Below are 26,994 nucleotides of genomic sequence, written 5' to 3' on the forward strand. Positions count from 1 at the left end.
ACGAGGTGTGCGCATCGGATCCTATCTCGAACCGCGTCCCGTCCCATTTTGGCCAACGTCACCGGTCGCTCCGAGACGTGTGAACAGGGTGACCCGGACGGTAATATCAACTTCGCCCTCCTCAAACTTTATGTTCGGTGCGCCCTGTGCACCGCCCGTGTTGTTATAATAATGTGCAAGTGTTACGTGGACAATCGAATACGAGAATCGTTATAAATATAATTAATTACGTAGACCTTGGGTATTTCAATTTTAAAAAGAAATAGTTTGACGTCCCTTATAAAGAGTGTCGTAAATCACTTTTACAAAATTTTGGAATCAGGAAATACAATATAAACATTCAAAAATAAAATCTTATTCTGGTTTTCAAAAATTGTAAAGCTAAAAATTATTTTCATAATCTATCAGGTTCTTTCCTAAAATCCACTTATTCTATTTTCAGCTAACTCTATTTGTTGACCATACAAAATAGGTCAAAAAAAATTTATGAGTTACGACTATTTTCGATGGAAAAATAATTAAAAAAATAAGTTAAGACGTAATAACAATTGTAATGTCTTGTTAATCAAAATAATATTTATTATGACAACTCAACATAATTATAATACATATAATATTTTATAATATTTATAAGTCATAACACAATATATTGTATATAATTTAAAACGAAGAAAGTAGGCAGGTTTGGAATATGGCATATACAGTAATATGATTTAAATAATTTAGATAAAGTTATTGAATAATTATTATTTTAATAAAAAATCTTACTCTTAGTAGGTATAATAAACATTTAAAAAAATACCTACACATTTTTATTAAAACAATATTATGTTTTATATTGGGTATTTACAATATACTGTGTTGACACCAAACAATACATTTTGTATACTTAAGTATAATCAAATACTATAGAAATTAAAAAAATAAAAATATTAAAGTTATTATCTAATTTGTGGAAAATCTGTAGTTTTATTATTTTTTTATTGCACTTTTACCTTTTCTTCGATGACTGTACAATTTTCAATATGAGCATTATGATACTCTTCATCACTGCTTATCATGCCATGCATAATACTATAGCAATTTAAAATGCTATCCGAGTCATTACTTAAATCCTGCAGAAAATTTTATAGTGACAAATAATGATACATCACCTAATTTATTATACTTTTAACTATCTGAGAAATTTTAATAATACTTACGCTTTGTTCGCACTCGTTAATTATAATATTATTCATTGTGTATTCTATCACAAAAGTAAAATAAACAAAATATTGCTAATATTTTAACAATTAATAACATAATATCTCAATATTGAATTAAATAATGTTAAATTATGAAACTTTCATTACTTGTTATCAATCGTTATTGTGATTGATTATGCTAAAAGCTAAAACCCACAAAGGTAAGCAAGTAGAAAACCAACAATAGAATATTATAAATTATAATATTCGAGTTACCATAGTTTTCGTTGGTAATCTTGTTTAAAGTTAGTGGTCACTCATGATAAGACTTTTTTCGCGGGAAATTAACATTTTAATATTTATAGAAAATAATATTTTATAGTGTCTTCGGCTACAGTCGAGATACTGTTATTATTGTGGTGTTAAGAGAAAAAATTGCGCTAACAGATGGCGTTACTAACTCAATAACAAAAAAAAATGAATTGCGACACTCTTCGTTGCGGTCGTCAAGTTGTTAAATCAGAAAATTCTAAATACATTATTATGATTATTATAATTATTATTATTATTGTTATTATTATTTCATAAATTCATAAATCAGCTTTAATTTTGCTCTATCGCATCGAAATCATCTCAGACGTTTATAAATATAAATTTAGGGGGCTGGAGCGTGATTCATTTTCGGTCGAAAACATAGCTCACGACTTCAATAACTACGCCCAATATAATGTTCTGATATTGATTTTGAAAGCAAATTTGAATACGTCACTAAATTGTCTAGGCTTTGACAATTTCATTTTTAACCGATTAAAATATTTTGACTTTTTGTCATCGTTTGGATGTTTAAATACAGTTTTCAAACAATTTAGTACATTACCTATGGTATCATCGTCTCGTTACCAAAAATATCTAATTTTAATATCAGAAAATCATTTAAGTATTCATAAAAATTGTGTCACCAACAATATTGTTTAAGATTAGGAACATTTTTTGATGACCGTTTTTTAGCAAGCTTAAAATTATTTCCAAACCGGGTTTAATAAGATTATTTGAAAACATTCAGATAAAAATACTGTCACCACTTATATAGCCACGCATATATATAACCACGCACATATATATATAGCCACGTAGTTAAATATTGGAATTATGTGCTATTACACTCTCATCGCCATGACGATTTCTAAACAAACTTTGACAATTTAAAATTGAATCATATTGGCCCATTTTAGAAAAATATAATATACATTTGACTATTCATTGAAAATGAATACCTATCATTTATTATTCAGTCATTGGAAAGAGAATACAGTTTAGTAATAATTCGATTTATTGATTTGTAAACATAATTATACTTTATAAATTATTCAATTTGTTTAAATTGAGTACATTAATAATTCACACGGTCCTTTCGTTCTCGAGTTTACCGAGATGGACTTTGTTCGTTGGTCATCGTACAGCTCCCAGTTATTTCCACCATTTTTTTTGCAGTAGGCGCGGTAATATCCTACAGCGTTCCTTTGTTCGCTCAGTTCATGCGTGTGAGAACATATTCCTCTCAGATGGTACTGAGTTCTGTTCACTTTTACGATTGGAGGCACATTTTCCAAACTTATTAAAACTTGTTGAACCGCTTCGGAACTGACATTTTGATCAGTTGCATTTTCTGAAATGTCATCAACATAAAGAACTATTTATTATAAAAACGTAAAAGTGATGGTCGTAAAATACCTTCTCAATTGAACAGTTTAATAAATAAATGAATCGCTAAAACTCTTGGTCGAATCGATTTTATTCCTTTACAAATTTTTCCTTTTCGATTTATACTTTCACACTCGGAAGTTTCAATCGTTAATCTTGCTTTAACTTCTTCTTCAAACAGATTTAAATTTCCGTTTATGCTTAAGTATTGTTATGTACGACAAATACAAAAGTACAGCTTTTATACACGTGGGAATTGAGCATTTGATATCATCAATTATTGTCGGTAATTGTATTAACAATGCTTTAAGAACATTTCCCACTATGGTCTCACATGACACCAATGTCGTATTATAATCTAAATACTCCAGATTAGGTTGCAAATACTTATAAAATAAATATAAATATACTTATAAATATCTGTCAACAAGAATATCAGCTCAAACAATTGATGTTTATTATACTATAGATTATTCTACTGCATGAATTTCGAAGTCGCAATAGAGTTAATACCAAACAATATTATATCAAAAACTATAAATTTTTTTTTATGAAAACTTTACATGAAAATTAAAAATTAAAATCATATTTATTTACACAAACTGCATAATACATACGCGTTTTAAAACCAAGAGTCTCATACATTATTCTTTTGGTTATGGAAAAAACGCAATATCGTAACAATTTCTAAAAACGTTTCAAGTTAGATGTTAAATCAACAAAAAATTGTAAATTATTTGTTGAAAATTCGAATAACATTAAAATATTTTCGATTGCTAACATCTGATTATATTTAGATGATGTAGATACTTTATTTAAAATTATTGCCACATAACTTTATTATGTATTCATTATGAACATAGTTACCAGTATTTCCTTTCGAGTCGAATATGCTTTGGCCGAAATTCCATTTTTAACTATTCCAGTAATGAACTTCAGGAAAACGTTTTCTTTGCCATCAACCGCTATTTTATAGTTAATGCTATCACAATATGGTACCATCAATATTGATGCAAGTGAATCGAATGCACACGTGTTACATAGCTTGTTTGTAATTCTTAACCGTAATACTTTTAAACTCCCCAGAACGAAAACGTGGAGAACCGTTTTTTAAAATTAGTAAAATCTTAAGCTTTTTATATTTTGTAACTGTCTTTGGGGAGGATTTGTGCTTATATTGGACCGGATTCTCATCTTATTAGTTGACTTATTCCAATTTTCGGCCGAAGTAGTTTCTTCTGCCATATCTTTTACATCACGAGAACATGATACCATCATGATTCCATTTTTTTCTGCTATAGTGAATTATCGGTTGGATATTTAACTTCTGTAAATTTTCTCTCGATATTTTTTATTGTACTGTGATTTACATTGAGAGAAATAGACAGTTGTGTTAGTGTATCGCCCTTATTGAAATAACTTTTATCGTTAACTACTGGTGAAATATATTCATCACTCTCTACATGGATTATCTGTTCATTATCCTCATGATTTTTTGAGTTTTCATTTTCATTATTTTTGACATGTCTTCTGATACAACATGAACAATGGTTCAATTTTAATAGTGATGTACCAGGAAGTGAAGATATTTGATTTTCTAAAAACAACTCAATATCTCTAGGCATCAAAAAATTGTTTAATTCATTTAAACTTTATTTAACAACTGTTACCGTTTCATTTTTATAACCAAAAATGGTTATCATTACACGCGAAGAAAGAAGCATCAAGTTCATGCATTTTATTATACATGGAATTATTTCGGGTAAAATTAATATTATTTATCAATTCTGAAAATGATTTGCTTTCATTAAGAATTCCTTCGGCCCATTTTTTAAATGAATTGATTAAATTTCCCAGTGCATCATTTGAACTTTTGCGATTTTCTGGAGTAAGTTCTACTTCTTCATCACTCTCCGGATCTAATAACCTTCCGATCAGTGTTTCGTTATCCATTGAACCGTGTAAACTAGCAAGGATAATTCGTCGTCTATGCGTTTCACACTGAGTTTTTTCGCCACTTATAATATTTGCACCATCCGTTTTATTTATTAGCACTGTAAACAAACTTGAAAATAAGTATGAAATGGTATCTAGGGACTGACATTTGATTAGCAAACATAATGATCGAAGTATAAATTCTCTAACTCTTTTCCTAAAGTTTTGAGAGGCAGCCAATCAGTAATAAATTTTAAGAAATTAGCAGCATTTATTCTTACAAAACAGCTTGGAATCCAATGTTTATAAGCGGATAAATTATTCAGTATTAAATTGGCACAAATGTTAATATAGCCGTGTAGTGAAGAGTACTAAGTAAAACATTATACGATTGTCGAAAGTGTTTTTAATGAATGATCACATATTGTTATTTATGGTAACGGTACTTCACAATTTTTCCAATTGGCGAGCCAATTAAAAATTGTCACTTCACTATGTATCTCACTTAGTATGTTACTAACAGTAAAATTAATATCTTTTTCCTGATCATAAACCGATGCATTATAAAGAAATATATCTATAGATAATATTTTTCATAACATACTTTTAAAATGTTGAAATCACAGAACCAAACGTGTTTATAATGATTTGTGGGCACTTATTTTTGCGTGCATAATTACTATATAAGTGAATCTGCTCTCCAATATGATAGTGAAGATAAAATAGATCTACACCAATATCATGAACCACATTTTTAAAATCATTTTCCACTTTCATTTAACATAAAGCGGTAAATTTATCAGAATGTCTTTTTATACTACTCAAATCATGTGCAGTTGAAATAATATGTAGCTTGTTCATGATCACCTGTGTCAAAAAATTAAATATATAATAAACATATAAGCATGATAATGTAAGACATTTTTTTGGTCTGTGAACAGAATGATTAATCGCAATTTTTACCGGGGGTGACGGCATTATTCTGGAAATCTTAATAGCCAGAACGGTAAGAGTACTGATATTGAGCAAAGTCTCACGTAATCAAACAGATTGCATTCTGTCTGTGTAAAAATGTTTAAAAATTACGAACTGTTTGGGCTGGAGTGATGGTACGTACTATCTATTCGGCTCACTTTCATGCGTGGTAAGTTGGAAAAAGTTAAAAAATAAAAAGTTTATTCATTAAACCAAACGTATTCCGGCCGTTCGTTATCTACAAACTTAAAAAAAATTATAACTCGATATCCGTCCGAGGAAGTTCTCCTGATGAAACGTGTTCATTTCGTTGCGTTCGAACGAAAAACACGAACCAAATTAGAAGGACACAAACGAACGTTCGATTCGACTCGGCGGTCAATGTTTATTATTTTCACTGCGGTTGTCTCGCATGACAACCGTTTTCTAGCCAAATGATTTTTGACGACGAAACACGCCGATAGTGGAATAGTGCGTCTCGAAACATGGAAAAGCTGAATTAAACACCAAGCCTTGGTATTATATTCAGGCGATCTGTCGTTGACGGCGGTCCCATAAATGTTGTCCACCAGCTGTTCATTGATAATGATTATCACGACATGGGATACATAAAGGATTTGTATGTGTATCCATGTTTTTTTCTCAAGTCCAAATATATTGGTTGTTAAATATGTCCACGATACTGTTTATCCTTGAACAAATAAAACTATTTGTGTTTTCCATATTCTAAATGTAACGCGTATGATTTCATAATTATGTATTTTTAAGAATCTTGTTGATTTCGTTTATTTTCAACCTTAGATATTCGAGTTCTTATAATATTGTTGAAAAATTCAAAGAATTGTCTGAAGATAAATATTTAAAAACTAATTTAGCTCCTATAAAAATTAATTGTTTTGCTCACCGAAACGAATACTAACCTAGAAAAAAGTACACTATCTCTTAATTATGGTTTAAAAACTATTTTAAACGTGAAAGATTGAAACTATACAAATGTTACGGAACAGAGCAAAATTAGTAAAAACTAAAATGGGCCTAATACTGAAGAATAATATGGGATTTGAAATACTTTTAAAAATATGTAATATTATAAACCATGGGTTCTCAACTTTTTGAGGTCCACGCCCCCTTTCAAACTATTTTATGAGTTTATGCCCCCTCCCACCTCTTCACTGGTATAAGATTGATGTGAAATCGTAATATTTTTTGCGGGTCACCAAAACTTGTTCTTATCGCGTCGAGTGTCGGTTTTTCGCCGAAACAATGCTTCTATTAATATCCAGAATACTAAAGAGCATAAATATATGATTTGTATAATCTTATAAAATCATAATAATCGCTCGGTGTATGTCTATTGATCGACCCCGGCGGCGATCAACACACCGGCAATGCACGGCGTAGAAAACGGCAACGTTTTCATTTTTCGTATTCTTTTTCAACATTTTCACGCCCCCCCTGAAATTTTGTCACGCCTCCCTAGGGGGGCGCGCCCCCCAGGTTGAGAACTCGTGTTATAAACGATGAATATACAATGGTAGAAGAAGATTTTAATATTAATTAAACTCCGGGACAAATCGAGTCATTTGAGTATGCTCCAATAACATCGTGTCACACGGAAAGGAGTTTTAGTCAATATAAATCTATTCCACGTTCAAATCGCCGGTGATTCATATTTAAACATTTGAAACTACATATAATAACAGCATGTAATATATAATAGTATAAGTTTACATTTTAAGTAATAAAAAATAATAATTCTAGAAACAAAAAAATTTGTTTTAGCATATTTTTATAAATAAAATGCATGTTTTACAATTTTTTATCGCATATAAATCTCAACTCTGAAGATTACCATTGTTTTTATTTTATTTTTTCAAATATATTTGTGTAGGACTTGTTGTGACAACTTCTATAACTGTTGGAAAAGCTCAAAATATTATAAAACATTGAAGAAAACTATTTTATTTTCGTCTCGGTGAATTTTAGTTTTCTAGCGTATTCGATTGCAACATTACAAACAAAATATGTGTCCTCGAATGATAGTATGCAATCTGTCAAATCAGAGATGGAAAAATTAAAATTCTTAAGCGGACAAATAAGAGATGTTGTAAAAAAGAAAATTCATGCTGTTATAGAAAAAAATCCAAATATTTTTTGATTCAAAGACGATCAATAATAATATCTTATTATATTTTAATGATTAGCAGGCAACCTTCTAAAACTTCAAAATTATTGCCTTTGTATATTTCGCGCTTTAAATAAGCTCTAATTACGTCGGTTGATATTGAAAGATCATTTAGCCGTTTTAAAAAATACTTTGAAATCTAAGAGGCGTCATTCAATAATTTAAAAGAAATTATAATTATTCAATACTATACATAATTTGATATATTTTATAATTATTATTGTACTTAGTAATTATATTTAGTATTTTTTTCCTTATATTTATTGCAATTGTATAGAAAATTGAAATTGTTTTTCAACTTATTTGGATGTATTTAGCACATACTTTTTACTAATTGACCTTCCATATTTATTTATTAATATTACATATAAATCCGTTACCTAGTAATAACACACTAATATTGGCAATTCAAATATCGTTTAAAAAAATTAAGTATGACTATTACTAGAGTTGATATACTGTCAGGGGTGTCATTTCAATTTTTTTTCCAAGTGTGCAAAATTTTAGGCAGGCCAATTCCGACATTTCACCAGAACACAATAAAAAATTATATATATATACAAATGTAGGTAACCTAAGCAAACCTATGTAAATGTGTTTTCCTTCCCTTTTATGATTCTAATTGAAATTACTCATTACGACTAATGCAACTTTTAAATAGCTAGCAATTCATAGAACTAAAAGCTTTTATGGCATTAAAGTAAAGCAACTAGCTAAAATCATTTCACTATTATTTGAAAAAAAAGACAAAAGGTATAATGAAAAACACTTTAATTCTTAAATTAAACATCATTAATACAGGGTGCAGCAAATATAACTCTCTGATTAAGGAAACGAATAAAAACTATACCAAGTCAAACATCAAAAAAAAAAAATTTTATTTATAAATCGTAAAAATAAATACAATCGAGTTGCGATGACTCAAACCTCGATAACTTGAAAAACTTGACAACTCAAAGTTTGTTTAATTCCCCCAGAAAATACTTCCCCTATAAATTAGTTAGATATCTCGAATTGAAATTTTATCCCTCTTCAACTTCGAGTTTTCGCCACTCGATTGTAATAAATAAATAATAATAAATCGTACAAAACATCAAATTATTAATTATTAATTATTTTAAATTAGCGGATATTTACGGGTTTGACTTGCATTTAAGATAGTTTGACTAGAAGATAGTGAATCTTTACATTGCTACACAAGTTACATTATAAATTAATATATAGGTAGGTGTATTCATATTATTAAATTAAAACTTACAGTTATTTCCATATGATTAAATTCGGATTTCTTAAACATGCTGACTAAATTATGACAAGAAGAATCGGCTACAAGGAGTCATTTTTTTTTTTTTTGCTTTCTAGTAAACGAGAAGCGACGCCTTTTTTTTTTGTTCCTTTCTAAGATGTTATTGTAGTTATATAAAAAAAACGAAATAAGAATACACACGTTACAAGTTACAACAGTTGAGAGACGAAATCGCAGTAATTCGCACAAATTAATTGATTCCACAACGCATCGTTAACGAAAGCATGAAGGATTGGAGGTACTTTAATTGATGATAAATGGTTAATCTATCATGGTACCGACAAGTATAGAGAACCTCACCAACACGTGTAAATCAACTCCACGCATCGTAAACATTTGATAAGAAAGCTAAAAAACCCAAAAATTTAACAAAATAAACTTGAAAAAAATATAAAGGTACTATTAACTATATATTTAATTTAATATATAATATATGAAAATAATTAATAAGTTTATTATAACGGCACATTGGAGTATTAATGGCAAGCCAATTGCTAACAATTTTTAAGTTAGAGATGCCGTTGCACACCCTGCCATATCCCAAATGACGCGCTGGTTCAGAGGGAGGGGAGGTTAAAGGATAAGACTCGATTGTCTTTTTTATTAAATGTATTCATAATACAACTATGATTTATCAACACTTGTATACACATTAATTTTATGAGTTACAAGCAGTTTGAATAGCCTAACCATTAAAGTTTCCTTATAAAATTTTTGGCTTCAAATCACAATCTCTTAATTATATTATTATTTTACACATCCCTAAACTCTCATTGAAAATTCCTGGGCATTACACTGAGTAAATTACATATTATATGTCGACACTTTGTAATAAATGTTATTTATATACATATATAACCTACTAGGTATCAACATTATTATAAACACTTATATACGGTTATCATCAGAAGATTTATTTGATGGTACATGACATTAATTTTTGGAAGATTTTACTCCTTCGCATTTAAAATAATAATCTTTTAGCTTTTGATTGGTATATTGAAAAAATTGAAAAAAAATTACATCATTCACACAATAACTGTTATTGGCTACTAACAAAAACGCGTTGCTATGACGTTTTAAATTAAATTGTTCATACGGAATATTTGTCACATCAACAACGGAGTCAAAAGAGAACACATACAATTTCCTTCTAAAATTTACTGAAACCATTAATACTTTAAAGTTTCAAGTGTAAGCAATTTTAATTTGTCTATTATCCCCATATCCGCTGATCAGTGGGCGATTTGTTGACTTTTGAAATATTGGATACGCCAGTCATTGGAGATAGTCTATGCAGACATCTGTCGAGCAGATATTTCTACCAGGTAAGGTATTTTAATCTTCTTCCAACCTTTTTAAGCATTAGACTAATAAATATCTAATAAAATAATAATTTTTAAGAAAATTTTAGGATGTATTTAAGGGTCAATTTTTAAAACTTTCGGAAGATTTTTGGGTCAAATGAAAATAAACAATTATTTTTGTAATTTTTGAAAAATTTTCTTAAGTTTTATAAACCTTATTTTTAAATAAATTATTAACAATTGCCAGATACAAATTTTTCCTATAACTTGTTTCATTCTAGTATCCTATACTCATAAACGTGTGGATACCTGTATTTAACGGGCTGCCTACTATACTTTTGGGTTTTATATTAACAAAACATGTATATTTAATGAAGTGAAAAGTTAATTAGGTATATTTAATATATTATAATGTATAATTAGTTAAATAAACATAAATCAAATTTTTTAATTAATATTGTGGTCATTAGTCCCATCGATATGTTTTCCTTGAATTTAGTATGTATCTTTCAGACAGCTATAATTATTTATGATTTGTACATTTGTAGTCAATTTTAGCTGATGTATTATCATAATAAATTTTTGCACGAAAATTTAGTTTTAGTTTTTATTATAATATATAATAAAATATATATATTATATTATTTATTATATTATGAAACATGATTTATTTTTTGGCGAATATATTAGAATAAATTACATTTAACCTATGCAACATCAGTTAAAATAGGAAAACCTCAATTTCAGACATACATTTTAGGGGCCCAGTTTACTACATTACGGGGGATTCCCGGGTACGGATAATGTTGATTTTGCAAGTAGTAATTGGTTTAAATTTTTTATTTAAAAATAACAGATTATTTGTTATATTATTAGAGCATAAAATATTTTGTGATTATACATAAACAGTTAAAGCTATAATATAATTTAATTAATTTTTTTTTTATTTTGAAAAAATACAATCTGAATAGTTTACATACAATAAGAATTTATGTTAAATTATTAATGTTATTATTTATTATTAATTAATTTGATATTATATTTTATTATTTATGTTAGTATTTAACGAGAGATGAAGTATATTATCATTTATAAATCAAAATGAGTGAGGTCGACTGGGTATGTTTCTCGTCAAGCGTGACGTCTTGACTAACCCCCCCACGAGGACCCACCTTGACGTGGTGGCGGGGCTTGCGTCCCTCAACAGTTCCGATAGCTATGCCAACGGTAGTTTACTACCAACAGGGTCTCCCATGTTGGACAGGTCGACGAACTGAGGGCTGATAAAGCGGTTCTCAACAAAGGGTAGGGAGGGCTCTTCTGCCTTGGGTGGCAGCCGTCCTAGAGGAAGGAAAACCTTGATCAAAAACCCCCTGGCAGTAGGGTTAAAATGTAGTGAAGGAAATCGCTTGAAAAACCACAATATGAGTTGTTATCAATCGAGTATTGTTACCACTTCAGGGGCTTCGGAAACCCAGTGGTCGGCAGGAGTGGGTGGTTCCGGTGTCAAAACTGGTTCCAATGTAGCGGGCCCACTTCGGTCGTCATCAAGCGACCGCGATGGTACGGGGGTGGTCGACCAGGCCCCCGTTACTCTATCCATTACTGGTGCGAAAAATTGTGTGCCACGTCGACGGCAGCGAGCGACTTGGTCACCGGACGTGATCCTGAAGTCGACCACCGTCGAAAAATTGTATGCCACCACTCGGGATGGTTACACCCAGACAGAGTGTCGGTGGTCCGGGGACCGAGATACTGGTGCTACGGCGACCAAGAAAATGGCACAGATAAAGTAAGCGGACGTCGGCGTTCAGGTGGATGAGCTGCCGGTGACCACGGAAGCGTTCACCGATATGGAACATCTGACGCCGCCCACGGAACTTGGAACATTAAGCACTGGCTGAGAACCATAAGGGATTATATGAAGCGTATCAATGCCAAAGACGGACCCGAGGAAGACTCGGTTGTGACAACCGGAGGGGCTGTGGTGGAAGCGATCGCTTCTACCTACAGTTTCCCCAGTACGTTGCCGTCGGGCCCCTCCGATGGTTCCGCCGCGTTGAAGCCGCCGAAACCGCCGACCACCGCCCAAAAATTTCGGGACCCGTGTCCCTCCGACGCTGTGGCGAAACCGGCCGCTTGGCGGTTCTAGCGATGACCTGTTGCCGATAAGTTGCACTTCTCGGTGTCCGCGTTCCCGGACGTGTTGGCCGTGCACATGGCCCGGAGGTGCGCTTTCGGCACGGACGTCGACCCGTTTTACGGCGTCGGCCGCTTGGCCGTTCGGCTGACGCGCACGTGCCGAAAGGTGATCGCCGTGGACATCGACCCGGTCAAAATACGGTTGGCCCGCCAGAAGGCCGCGGAGCTCGGAGTCGCCCACCGGATCGAGTTTCGAGTCGGCGACAGCTTCGTGACGCTGTCCGGAATAACGTCCGAGGCGGTGATTACTTCGCCGCCGTAGACGGCCCCGGCGTGGGATCGAAACCGGCGTTCAGTGCCGAAGGTTTGTGCAGCCGCCAGAAAGGTGGACTAACCGGCATTCTTGATTTGGTGCGTGAGATCGCCCCCGTTGTCGTTCTCCACGTGTCCAAAACCATACACATGTCTCAGACCGTGGAAGTGTCGAGAGACCATGGTTTTGGGCGCGTGGAGATCGAACACGTCAGCGTTGAAGGGTGGAATAACTCCTCAAATGCCGTTCTGTATATAGACAGGTTGAGCGAGGGCGGGAAAGCGATCGAACCAACAGTGTCCGAAGTGCTATTAAATCCGAAATCGGTAATAACGCCACAGAGACCGTATGCGTAATCGCATGTTCAATCGGCAATAGAATGAAGACATCGGGATCTAGAACATTCTCATTTTATATATTTTTATAAATTTTTATAAATTTTATACATTTTTATACATTTTTTATATTTTTTTTATACATTTTTTATACCTTTTATTGTATGGTACTTACTTCTTTTTTCAACTACTTCATTTAATTTGTCAATATTTTTAGTTTAATTCTTTCACATGGTTTTTTTTTTTTACCAATTTCATAACATATTTATTTTTTTATATTACCAAGTTTTCTCTTATTTTATAAAAAAATTCAACTTTTTTTTTTATATTATCATAATTTTTACTACATTACCTTCTTTTGTGTAAAAATGCTATATTTTTATATGTACATTTTATATGATTTGTTATTTTTTGGTTTTTTCTTTCTTCATAGGGTTTTTTCCTCTTAATCTCTAATAATTATAATTATCATATTATTATTATATTATAATTATATTACAATATTATAGTGTTACCGAATATTCACCTTTTTTTTATCCTAAATTAACAATTTTCACTTTTGATCATAATGTGTAATTTTTTTTTAATATTTTTATGAATTCTACTACCCTACGGTTTTTCTGTAATGTTTGGTGATGATAATTTTTTTGTAATATTAATAAATTGGGCATGGATGTTGTAGTAGTAAGATAGTAGTAAAATTGATTACAGTATTGCACTAAGATACATCGATAATTGCATTTTAAAGAATCTAAAATTGCACTAAAAAAAATAATGTTTCGTTATAATTCATACATTTATTTTATCTTCTAATAAATTACTGCAATTTATATATTATTATTAACATACTCATTAGCATGGCACAAATAGGGTGGTGCTTGGGGATGTTAAAGCAAAAATGAATATTGAAGAATTATATAAAAATAATGTTTTTGTTATTTTATGTAGTTATTTTTATTGATGCATTTATCAAAAAGATGAATTATTCATGATTATTAGTTAATTACATCGTCATAAATACTTGAAAAATATTCCTTTAGTCATCGCAAGATAATACTAGTGTTTTATATTGTATATTCTATAATATTTTTTTAATTTGTATAATTCTAAGTACTGTATGGCCTAAATAAAAAAAATTAATATTTGTGTAACATTTGAACTGTAACTAATTTTTTAAATTTTCAAAATCCAATGTTTTTCGGTTTGGAGGAGCCAATTAGTTTTATACCTCGAAAAACATCGTTCTACGTTGGTTGATGTGAACCTCCACAACTTAAAATAAACTAAATCGCTTAACGTCAAATCTTCGAATAAACAGTTTTCTTTCTCCAGTCATTCATTATACTTATGGTTCTAAATACAGTATTTTTTTTTTTTTTTCATAATTTTAAATGAACTTTTCATTATTTGTTGTGTTTAATATATAATCTTATCTATATATGCATATAATATAATATAATATAATCCGATTATCGTGATATATTTTATTTATTTAGAGTATGGTTATCGCGGTATAATGAAACCGATATGATTTTAAAAATAATCAATTTGTCAATCGTTTTGGCCATACATACAATAATATCAATAGACAATTATATTTATATAAACAATGTACATCAATACATCATATTCTTTAGCCTTAAAAAAAATGACAGTTTTATTTCATGACATTTTTATGACACCGTTTGAAAAGTATTAAAAAAGTGCAATTTAGAAAAGAATTAATATAGTTTTTATTAATGAGTAAAATCAACAAATTTCATTTCATTTCTAAGATGTTGTTGTTGTTATACAAAAAGGTTCGCACACATGAATTGATTCCACAACGCGTCGTCGACGAGCGCGTGGAGGCTTGGAGGCACCATAGATTCACGATAAATGGTTGATATATGGAGACATCGACAAGTTTAATGTATCTCACCAATACGCTTAAATCAATCCCACGGGCCGAAAACATTTGATAAGAAAACTGATAAACCAAATATTAAAATAAATATAAAGATACTATTATATATATATATATATATATATGAAAACATAATGCATAAGTTTATTATAACGGCACATTGGAGTATTAATGGCGAGCCAATTGTCAAATTTTTTTAGTTAGAGGTGCCGTTGCACACCCTGCCCTACCCTAAATGACGCCCCTGGATACTGTTAAGATAATCTTGTAAGACTTTTTGGTGCCATCGATATGTGCGCCCGTAGCGTTTGAGGTTCTACCTCCCTCTCGAAAAAGGCTGTGTTCGTCGGTTTAATTTCATAATGTATTAGCTAACTAATTCAACTGATTAAAATAACAAAAAAATGAAATAAAATTTAATATATAAATGTATACGCTTGAACAAAATTAAGTTCAGAAAACTTTAACTTAAACTTTTAATAAACGAATTAATTTATATATATATATATATTATAAACATATATAAAGATTGTTAAATTATTCGTTTTGATCAGAGCCAACATTTAAATATTTAAATTAGTATAAGAACTGAATTAAAACTTCTATGGAAAATATTTCAGTAAGCACTTTAAACAAAAAGTTTTTTGCCATAAGCTTATTAAACCATTCAAAAAACTGAAATTTTATAAAATAAGCAACTTGTAAGTACATACACATATAATTTTATGGTTTATCAATTTTTAACTAAAGATTCGTAAGAAAACATAAGTACCATACTAGTTCATACTTTATATCTTCATAGATAAAATATAAATATAATTTTGAATCTAAGAAATCATAAAAATCATATAATACTTTTGATCGTACAATTTTAAATTTTAAATACCTTTTTTTATTAACTGATAATAATTTAAACCTCAAAAAGAACCATATAAAAGATAATTGTAAACATATTTAATGTTTGAACAAGCCGAACCGGTTATATCATCTGGACAAACGCTGTATAAAAAACTGAACTAAAAATAAAATTTTAAATTGCTAAGACTAGGTGAATATGAAATCCATTAACTCTAAAACGTTAACTATAAATAATTCTGCTGTGAATAATAATAATGTAATTATTAAAAAGCGAAAAATGAATAACAAGCTTTTCAACGATTCTATCAACAACGCCCTCGACTGGCTGTACACAAAACGGTTTATAAAATGAATCATCAATTGCTCGTAGACCGTCTTATGATGATTTGTCATAAATACCAACGATTAATGTCATCAGTTTTAAACGATGAAGCCGGTTTCACACGTATAAGAATAATACATTTTTCTTTAAAACTTTCTTTCGCTGTCCCGAAACAATTTTTTTAAATCGTCGTCCATCGTATCAATATCGTACCGTGTGCAGAACCGACTCTACGAAGACCGGAAAACGAAAAACAGTTGTGCCGCTGCGACGTGTCGCGCCTTGGAAACTGTAACCTTTAGAAAAAAAAGCGTCTATAGACAGCACAAGAGCAAATTTTATATCAATTATCTCATATCATATTTCTTAACCATTATCAAAATATTATAATCGTTTTAACGCCAAAACGTTTTTTGAAATTTTAAATAACTGTATTATTTAGACTGTAATGTAAAAACAGATAATAGATGAGTCTCTTTATGTCCATATAGACTCATATTTTGACCGTGCATATGAACGAATAGCAAACTATAACTAGTCATTAACTTACTTGTAATTCAATTATTTATTATTATTATTATTATTATTATTGTTCTCCTTCTCGGGCTTCCTTTGTAATTTAATTATTTATTAATTAATGCAATTTTTTTTTATACGAATTATAAGTTAACAGTGAACATGTATACTGCATTCGCAAACAGTCATATTATTATAATATTTCATGTGTTCAGCACTTAAAATTTTACAATTTAACAATTTAACACTAACCAATCACGAATTAAAGAAATATTGAAACTAGAAAGAATTGAAGCAACAATATATTGTACACGATAATAGATTTGTGATCAGTATTAAGAAATACGACATGACAATTGGTATAGAATTTGCTCTTGCGCTGTATCTAGACGCTCGTTTAAGAAAACGCGTTGAGATCTCGCGACTTCCAAGTCCGGGACTTTGCACGTGCATCAAATGCGGTACAGTTGGCCGCACTGCCGTTCGAGTTTCTCGTTGATAACCTCTTACCGCCCATTGATGTTAAAACTTATCACGTCCAGAAAAGACCGCGATAACCGGCGGCAAGTGCACCTATCTGGAATTTTTAAAACGAATCAGTTATGTGTTTTGTTTCTGTTGTTTTCTTAATCGGTATTTTTGACCCATCGAACCATGTACGTGTTCCTTAGCAGCATACTGGAGTGCATCGAATTCGTGTCCAGCACCGTAACAGCTAACCTGACCGAAATTACCGACGCTTGGAATAAATCTTCGCAGTTGTACGCTGGCACGGTGGACAAAATCAACGTAACTTGGAGGTAAAGCACGGTTGTTGTTGCTCAGGTTTGAACATGAACTCATTTTTACGAAAGTAAAATTATGCGATTAAATGTGTGAAAATCAAACACTTTTGCAACCAACACCACTCAATCAGGTTTAATTTTAAATGTTTGAATAACTCGTGAACAAGCGCCACAGATCATGCTTTTAATGGTTTATCTTAATTTAAATATGTTTGTGTTTTTTTTAATTTCTACTACACCAAAACTTATTTAGATTCGAGTTATAGTAGGTTTACTATGTTTTACACATTTGAAAATGTATGTTTCTATAATCGCTAGTTTTCGAAGCCTATTTCTAATTATTTTTAAGTAAAATATAATTGTATATTATTATTACTTATCTCTAAACTATTTCAGAGCCGCCTTGGATCTGGATTTTCTAGAAGAATTTCCAGATATCAGAACTAGAGTGGCAAAAAAACTTGAATATGTAGGAAATGAACAACTTTCTATTTTACGTTCACTTGCGTAAGTATTCATATGTATTGTAAAATTGTGTATTATTTTATAAATTAGTTATTAATGAGCTATAATCCTATCCCTTGTATTTAAGTGGCCGTATGTTTCATATCAATGAAAGTCTCAAAGCTAAATTGGATCAAATCAACGACACAGTTGAACAGATGTCATTTGAGGAACATATCGAGCTCAAACATACAGTTTTTGAACATATCATGTGGATAGAAGACTGCTGGAAATGTCTCCATTGCTTGTATCCTTTGTTTGTGTGTACTATGTTTTACATTGCAGTCAAAACCCAATCCTAAGTTTGACCAAGGGAACCTAAAAGAAGGAATATTAATTTTCTGGCTTTTATCAGACATTATCTATATATTCCATAATTTATACATTTTTTGATTAAAAGTGAATGAATAAAAAATGATAATTTTAAAGTGAATTTTATAATTTCAAGACATACATTTGATTCTTAACAAAGATTTTTAATAAAATTAAATTTAAAAAATAGTATATAATGGCTCTAATAATTTTTAACTATAAATGTATTCATTGAACATGGTATGTTTGATGGTAAGTGTTTGGTATTAAAAGTCAGAAAACTAAAAACCTTTTAATAACTTTTTATTTTATTTTTGTAAACTGAAAATATTGAATTTTACATAAAATAAAAATTTAATTTTTCTTAACAATCATATTTTAGATACATGCAACTTAATTTTTCTTTGATTTCATTGGAAGTTTTAAGTGAAGAATCTGCCAAAAATTTAGTCGATGCTATTAAACTGGATAAAAATGATAAATCGACTATAAGAAAGTCACAGATTTATACTCAGAGTTGTTTGAGTTTACTAAAATTCATAGAAAATAAAAATAAGATTAAAATCAATCAGTAGAAAATTAATGTATGTTATATATTTTGTAATCCATTTCCTTTTTTTTTTTATGCTAATTTTATTAATTTCATTGTCACCAATAAAAACAATCTTACATAATAACAACTTGAATACTAATATAATAATAGTAAAAATATTATGAACACATAATATGAGAGGTGTTTGGTACTTGTTACCAGGTTTTGTGCGTTTGTACTATTCTTCTTTGATCGTATTGTAATCATTTCGTTTAATATAGCATAACATATTAATCCATATAAATGAACACATTCCAACATAAATCACTCGAGCTGGTGGCGGCACCAACATGAAATTAATAGCTTGTGCTGGTAACCAAAACACACAACTTGTTTTGAATGTAGGAACAAACTTCTGCTTGCATTCTTCCAGTAGATCTTTTTTACCCTCTAGGAAACTCATAGCTGTAAACCACCATTGCAAAAACATTACATATGTCTGGTTCCAAATAATGTACTCTTTACAATCTCACTTACCGACAAAGAACACTACGTAAAACGGTGGGGTCATGATGAATTGATCGATTAACAACTTCTTAACAATTATTTTCGGTGCTGTACCCACAAAAGTTTTGTCAAGCCATTTATACCTAGATCAATTTGTAAATAATTTACTGTACAACATCTGTTAGGAAATATATGTAATTCATCTTACCAAAAGTATAATATGTTCGGACTGATCAAAGTACCCACAATAGCGTACCGTCCCAATACATCAGTGTCAATCGGTTGCGGTGGCTCCGTTTTGTTCTGCAAATGAAAAGTAGTGTTTACTACGTTACTGTATCTGTGTAACACAAATGGATAACGTTGTTAGATGTACATTACCAATATCCGTTTAGTCAATATTTGCTGTGAAAATTCCGCGCCGACACACATTGTACCGTAAACCGTCGAGTTGGCAACCATCGGATACTTCCGAAACGTGTCTTTCACCAGCATGATAATTCTCGACATTTTAGGAACGTAAGAAGCCTGTGGCGTTTTTGTGAAGATTCGTCTGAAACGAATCGTGATGTTATTCTGTTTGCGAAACGCGATGCACGATGACGCGATTCCCGAAATGTGTCTCGCGAGGTATATGCAGAGGTATAATTTATAAATTATTGGATAAATTAGAAATTTATATGCCCAGGGAAAATGTTAAAATTACGCCCTATCATAGACCAATAATCAAATACTCTTCTCGAGAATTGTTTTTCTAATAATTAATATACTTATTGAGTCTTAACCTAATATCAGTATTAAAACAAAGTTAAAAATATCAGATTAGTTGTTACAGAAAAATTACACCCTCTAAAATGAATGCCCGTCTTCCGCTCGTGGGTATATATGAATATCAGAGACCGGTAGTTGTAATAAACGATTATTTAAAAAATTCTTTTGACTAGGTATTGGTTTTTCAATAAACAATCTATAAATTTGGGTTAAGTTGGAGTTCGAGACGTCGGCGAAACACAAACTATTTCCTACAAGTTCCGCGGTCATAAGATTTTGGGAAACGCTGCTCTGCACCGAGGTTGTCATACGTCCTGGTCGGGACAGTACTGGTTTTGAACATGACGTTCCGATCAATTGTTTTGGGACGGCTAAACGTCACGTTATGGATCAGTTTAACGTTTATTTTATTTTAACAGACACTTTGTGAAACAGTTAAGGCTTCGTCTAGTATTTGCAATCAAAATCATATTCTTTTTCAACGTTCTTGCCTATCCTCCAAACGTCTTGTCCTATTTAACTCTCCGAAGGCCTTCAATATCTCCTTTAACATTCACTACGTCCTCAATCCAAACTCCGTACCCGTCATTACACACCCTTATTGTCTCTTTCGTATTTCAAATCTGTAATCGTTTCAAAACGTATATTATATTTATGTTCGACTGTCGAGCTTAACAGTGCACTAAAAGCTCAAAAAAAAAAAAAAAAAAAAAAAAAACTAAAAAAATAAAGCTTCGTCCAATCTCGTATCTTACTATGCGCACTTAAAAATGTTACACGGTACCGTATTAGGAATGATTTGAATCTCGTAAACGTTTGCTTTGAATAAAACACGGGTAAAAATACTCGTACTCACCGTACAGAGGTGCGGACGAAAGCGACAAGCGACGCGCACAGGTCAACAGGAACGAAAAGTTCGGTGCTCGCGACGAGTGGCAATGACGACGTTTTTCGCGTTACAACCGGGCTACGTGTCCGGAGTGGTTCGGTTGCGTTTAAAGTCCCCCCCCGAGTTTTTTCATTGGTTTCGTTCTAGCCGCACGACGGTGTCGATTTCGAGGCCGTACGGGTGTTCGTTACACTCGGCGACGAATTAATTCGTAAATGATCTACCGACGGCGGAGGCTCCGCACCGCGCGCTGTACGAATGACTGTCGCGCGTGGACGGCGGGACGAGCGAACAACACGCGCGCCACGATGATTGTAAAGGCGCGTTCTCATGAGTCAAGTTTAGTTGACCGATCGCAGTTGATCAACAAAAATCGAATAAAATCTCTAGTGAGAACCTTTGTTTCAATAAAATTGAACAACTAATTAGTTGATCAAAAAAAGTTTGACCCGGTCAATCTTTATCGTTCAAGTAATGAGTTGTTTTTCAATTCCTTTCAAGTCGAAACCCGTCTTGACGCGTGAGAACAACCTACACTACAGTTGATTCAAGTTGAACTTCAGTTTGTTTTCGACCGGTGGGCAGTCACACGTGCATCTTATTGTCAGTTGTGGTTTTTTTTTTTTTTTTTTTTAATTTTTAACGTGTTAAATGTTTTTAATTTTACAAATGAGCCTCAAGTGGTCTGAAAGCGTGATGCTAAAATTCTTAGAACTTTATAATAAGCATGACAGTTGGTGTCAACTACATGTCGACCGCGGATTTTCAACTGAGTTTAAAATAAAATTGAAACATTTTCTGTTGAAATGTGTGAACAAAAACTGATTCAACTGAATCAACTGTAATCGATCAACTAAACTTGACTCATGAGAACGCGCCTTAATACGCGTCGATGTTCAATGTTTCAATCGATATTCACGTGACGCGTTCGCGTCAAAAACGTATCGATTGTCAACGACGTGTGGGCACATTGTTTTGTGTTTTAAAACGGTGTTGCTTTTCTCTCTCTCTCTCTCTTCTTCCGTTACCGGGGCCGTATTCCGCTTCGGCGGGCCCCGGACGAACTAAACCTTCCGGGCTCCCTATTTTTCAAAAGGGGTTTTCCCGGTTTTCGTCGGCAAAATTTGTCTAATTGCGTATAAAACTAACGGTTAAATTATTTAAACATCGAATATCATTGCCACCGCGCTATTTTAATATGTTTTATTTTTATCTAAACAATGTTGACACTTTTTCAAAGAAAATTTAAACACTCAAACGCATAAATGATAACGCACAAAACGACATAATAATATTAATAACCATAACTTGTATAATTAATAACCCTAAATTTAAAATAGTCCTAGGGTTTTTCTTCTTGCGTTTCTCGCTGCGAAATCATCAATGGCCCTGTCCATGTCAATCGTCTTTGCCATTTGAGCCTTCACCGCTAAAACACCTAAGTTTGAGAGTCTGTTGTGTCATTGTTGATCGTAGTACATTTTTCAGTTTCTTCGATGTTGAGAAAGATCGTTCCCCGTTCTCGCAACAGTTGCAGGAATAAAGATTCGTAATGCAATACATAAATTAGGGAACATGTTTGCAAGTGATTCAGCAATTCTAAGGGGTTTAGTTGTTTATGTCCGGAGTAAGTAACATAAATATATTAAAACTTTGTGGCTCATCTACTAAATCTTCTTGTAAATCATCATTATACTTCAAAACCAGATTTCTAGATTTTAATTTAATTTCTCCTTCTGTTATATATTTAAACTCCCAAAGAATTGAAAAGATATCGATAACTGTTTTCAGTAATTCAAATAGTTTGTTTTTTTATATCTGCAATTACTTCGTCCAAAATGACATTAAATACATTCCTTGATAAGATTAAAGTAGAATATAAGTATTCGGTCGCAATAAATGGTTTTCAAATAATTGAGTTGTTTCGAATGTTTTCGATGTATCGAACGATTTGCAACTATCATTTATCATTGCAATAATACACGGGTACACAGTATTAATATACGAATAAAAATTCAACAAAGCGGTAGTGCCCGTTGGTCGATACCTAAGCTCCAGCAGCGGCCCGTTAAAATTTAAATCTTTTTGTAGTCATGATTCAAGAGTTGTTTTTTTTATAAACCCGGGCCGCTCAAAAATAGGTTTAGGGTCGCGGGCCCTGGACAAATGACCCGAGAAAACCGGTCCGAGTACGGCCCTGTCCGTTACGCTACGGTCGCGATGATTTTATGCGATTCGCGCGCGAGACGACCCCGTTCAGTCGAAACCGTTTCATTTACGACATCCTCCGCGACGGTCCCGATAGGGGGCACATGATTGAATTAAGACAATTAGCGGTACACCGGTGCCGCCCCGCAGGAGGAAACGGTTTATTGTTCCGTAACGATATCGCGCGTCCGGTGTTAAATTTTCCGTAATACGTACACCGGTCGGTTTGTCGAAATCAAAACAAACGATGCGAACAAAAATCGTTATCAACCGTAGGTACTTGGGCGCGATCACCTTTCTCGAGCGCAGCATCTTCGCACGTTGCGGGCACCGCGTTTACGAAACGTAAATGATACCCAACAGCTCCTATTTTTTAGTGAACCCCAACACAAAGTGTGTAGTCCGAAACTGCAAGTGTGCGCTACGGGATTCGAGAAGTGTGTACCGACTAAATACTAATAAATAAGCTACTATGAAGATGTTTTTTCGGGAAGTCGGTTTAAGCAGATAGCCGATGAGGACTTAAATACATCTATTGTATTTTAAGTTACATATCCCACATTAAAATAAATAATTTGTAAACAGTTTTCAGATTTATACCAGACAAAAGTATATTTTCAGTTTAAAAAATAATATCAGATTGGTTTTTAGTTTAACTAATTTTAATGAGCAATTCGATTAAAAAAAAGAACTATTACTAAAAATTATTACTGACATTGTACTAAAAATTATAATCATATGGAAGGAGGTAGAGAGGAGCTCTGTATAATATCATTGTTTATTAAATAAATGTGTAGTACGAATTTTTATAAAAAATAGGGACTGATACCCAACAAAACGCGCCACACCGTGTTCGCGGTACGTGACCACGTCCGATTTATTCGTGACACACTGTGCCGTTCTACGTTGCACATGTTAGATTATGTCTCGAGTGGTTCGGCGTCGTACACGCCGGTGGTACTGTGACGATATGAATCAATTAACGCGCGCCGCCGACCAGTAGTTCCCAACCAGTGGAGAATTTAGACGTCGCACGGGGGTGATGAAGAAATAACGAAAGTTTCGTCGTTAAAATAGTTATGCCGTTTTACAGTCGGCAAAATTGAAAGCAACACATTTGATTTTAAATAGAAATAAATGAAAAATCATTGGTCGTACAATTTTTGGTTGTCCAGCGATACCGCGTCAAATCGTGTGCGCCAGTCTTCGAATATGGAGCACCTTCGTGGCGGGGATTACATACTCCATCACAGGAGTCGGCAACTGGCGGACCGCGGTCCGGATCCGGCTAGGTTAGGTTAGGTCGATGGTTCTTAACCTTTTTCGAATAACGGAACACTTAACATTTTATAAGATTTTCGCGGAACGCAACCGTAAAATAAAATAGTAATACACACATTTTTAAATTTTATAATATATTAAACAATGGATGTATATTGTATAGCATAAAATTGTTAGTGTTAGTCACTAAAAAGTAATAAAATAATAAAAAAAAGTTAAAAAAAAATGTAAAAATTTGAAATAAATACTTTGTATGAGCTATTTGTGCCTGATGATTTTTACGGATATTTTCAATATCTGGCCGTATGTAGGATATTGCTACTCTCATTTCCTCTTCAATATTTGTCAGGCTTTCTCGTTTCTTAGTTTTGATATTCGTCAATGTTGAAAACCCAAGCTCACACAAGTATGAGGTTGAAAATTGTAATAAAATTGAAATTGCTTTTTCAGAATATTTTTTAAATTCGGTTTGAACTGAAATCCAAAATTCTTCTACTGTTATTTCAGAAAATGAGAGTTCGATCTGTTGTTAGCGTTATGAATTCTTCCTCTTCTTCTAACGTAAATTCATAACTTGACGTGTTGATGTTCAACAACCATTCAAAATAATTTTTTCTTTGGACGAGAGATTGGCGTGTTTAGATGAAAAATTCCGTTTTAATTTCGCTGGTGCTATTGCGCTATTAGACAACTTTTCCCCACAAACCACACATAGGGGAATTTGACAATAATTTTCGTAAACATAAGAGAACCCAAAATTTAAATAATCATTGCAATATTGTCTATTGACCTTTTTTATTTTATTCTCATTATTGAAAATATCATCATTGATATTGCTTGTATTTGTACTTGCATTATCAGTACCAGAATCATGTTTTCGTTTAAGAAATTTGTCCATTTTGTTATTAAAATGGTCGTTACAGATGAATTTCTAATTAGAATAATTTGATAGAATATTTTATTAATTAAATAAATTTCAAATTGAACTTACTAATTAACAGAATCCTTATTTACGAAGTTGTACACACGTCTAACGTTGAAAACCGCGGGCAACGCATTAATACTAATGTATTTTATAACTTTTATTATTAGTGCGGAAAACTAAAATTGTCGATATCTATGACGTATGTTATCGCAGTACGGTGGTGATTATCGAATAATATAATAATAATAATAATAATAATAATAATAATGTATATTATATAGTTTACTGACACATATAATTCGAAGGTTAACGATAACGTTTTTTGTGTACAAAAATAAACCAACCTAAAATAATTCTATACACTATACAGTATATAATTATTGTTATACACGTCTTATACTTTTGTGTTTTAGAAGTCCATAAAAGTCAAAATGTTAAGATAATGGAGCTAAACATTGTTTTTCACTGATTTTAAAATTTTGGCGGAACACTTATACCAAGTCCGCGGAACACCGATTAAGAACCACTGGGTTAGTTAAAACTCTAGACCCGGTCAACACATTGTACTTCATTATGTTAATTACTATAATAAAATATATATACATACATACTGTATAGTATTATTGTTAATAGATAATATTTATTTAATTTAATTTATCAAATTCAGATTATAGTTATATCATAATTAGAGCCTGGATTTATATGCATTTGCATGTTTGTACTAAGTGTATGCACGTCTATGGAGTTTTAAAATCTTCACGATTCATATCACACCGAATTTAAACACTAGTTTTGTATTGCATATTTTATTTTACATATTTTTATATATTTGTTCATAAACGCATACGAGTATAACATGCATATTTAATGGGTTTTTAATAAATTAACTATTTTAATTTACAGTAAATTTTGTAATCGCCTCGAATAGTGCACGAATAGACATGAAAGATGTTAAGTTTCAAAAATATTATTTTAAAATATTTATATTGTTTTAAAATTTTCGATTAGTTTTAGGAGAATAGGTAACTTCAAATGATCTAAAGTGTTGATAAAATCTAAAATATTTATTTTTAATTTTTTTTTTTTTATTTGTATTCTCGTTTTTAATTTTCCTAAAATATTTAAATTGACTTAAATGATTTAAAATATAAAGCAGTGGATATTATAATTTTTTTTGTTTTTGATAAAATATTTAGAATTTTATTTGGTATAAAAGTGTGGTTTTAAAAAAAAAAAAAAAAACACATTTTATAAAGTGTTACATAATGCATATAATTGCATATTTAGCCACTTTT

The 26,994-nt window shown here is 31.8% G+C and overlaps 3 protein-coding genes across 4 annotated transcripts; 1 reads left to right on the forward strand and 2 right to left on the reverse strand.

Annotated features, from left to right (window-relative positions):
• The first annotated feature begins 17,511 nt into the window (after positions 1 to 17,511).
• Positions 17,512 to 19,263, forward strand: LOC112687520. The gene is made up of 4 exons (XM_025560265.1): positions 17,512 to 17,785; positions 18,167 to 18,277; positions 18,363 to 18,521; positions 18,969 to 19,263. The coding sequence occupies exons 1-4, from the start codon at positions 17,640 to 17,642 to the stop codon at positions 19,159 to 19,161; spliced, it is 609 nt and encodes a 202-aa protein (XP_025416050.1). The 5' UTR covers positions 17,512 to 17,639; the 3' UTR covers positions 19,162 to 19,263.
• Positions 19,258 to 25,855, reverse strand: LOC112687521 (mpv17-like protein). 2 transcript variants are annotated; one of them, XM_025560268.1, is made up of 5 exons: positions 25,766 to 25,855; positions 20,007 to 20,178; positions 19,834 to 19,928; positions 19,656 to 19,768; positions 19,258 to 19,583 (listed from the first exon to the last, which is right to left on the reverse strand). In XM_025560268.1, the coding sequence occupies exons 2-5, from the start codon at positions 20,133 to 20,135 to the stop codon at positions 19,357 to 19,359; spliced, it is 564 nt and encodes a 187-aa protein (XP_025416053.1). In that variant the 5' UTR covers positions 20,136 to 20,178; positions 25,766 to 25,855; the 3' UTR covers positions 19,258 to 19,356. The 2 variants fall into 2 exon arrangements, with proteins under 2 accessions (XP_025416053.1, XP_025416051.1); XM_025560266.1 differs by lacking the exon at positions 25,766 to 25,855 and adding an exon at positions 21,253 to 21,713.
• Positions 24,849 to 25,757, reverse strand: LOC112687522 (SCAN domain-containing protein 3-like). The gene has a single exon (XM_025560269.1). It carries the CDS (start codon positions 25,670 to 25,672, stop codon positions 25,364 to 25,366), a length of 309 nt encoding a protein of 102 aa, XP_025416054.1. The 5' UTR covers positions 25,673 to 25,757; the 3' UTR covers positions 24,849 to 25,363.
• Positions 25,856 to 26,994: the final 1,139 nt, after the last annotated feature.

The sequence above is a fragment of the Sipha flava genome, unplaced genomic scaffold, assembly GCF_003268045.1.
Source record: "Sipha flava isolate LNK unplaced genomic scaffold, YSA_version1 34_pilon_pilon, whole genome shotgun sequence".
Lineage (NCBI taxonomy): Eukaryota > Metazoa > Arthropoda > Insecta > Hemiptera > Aphididae > Sipha > Sipha flava.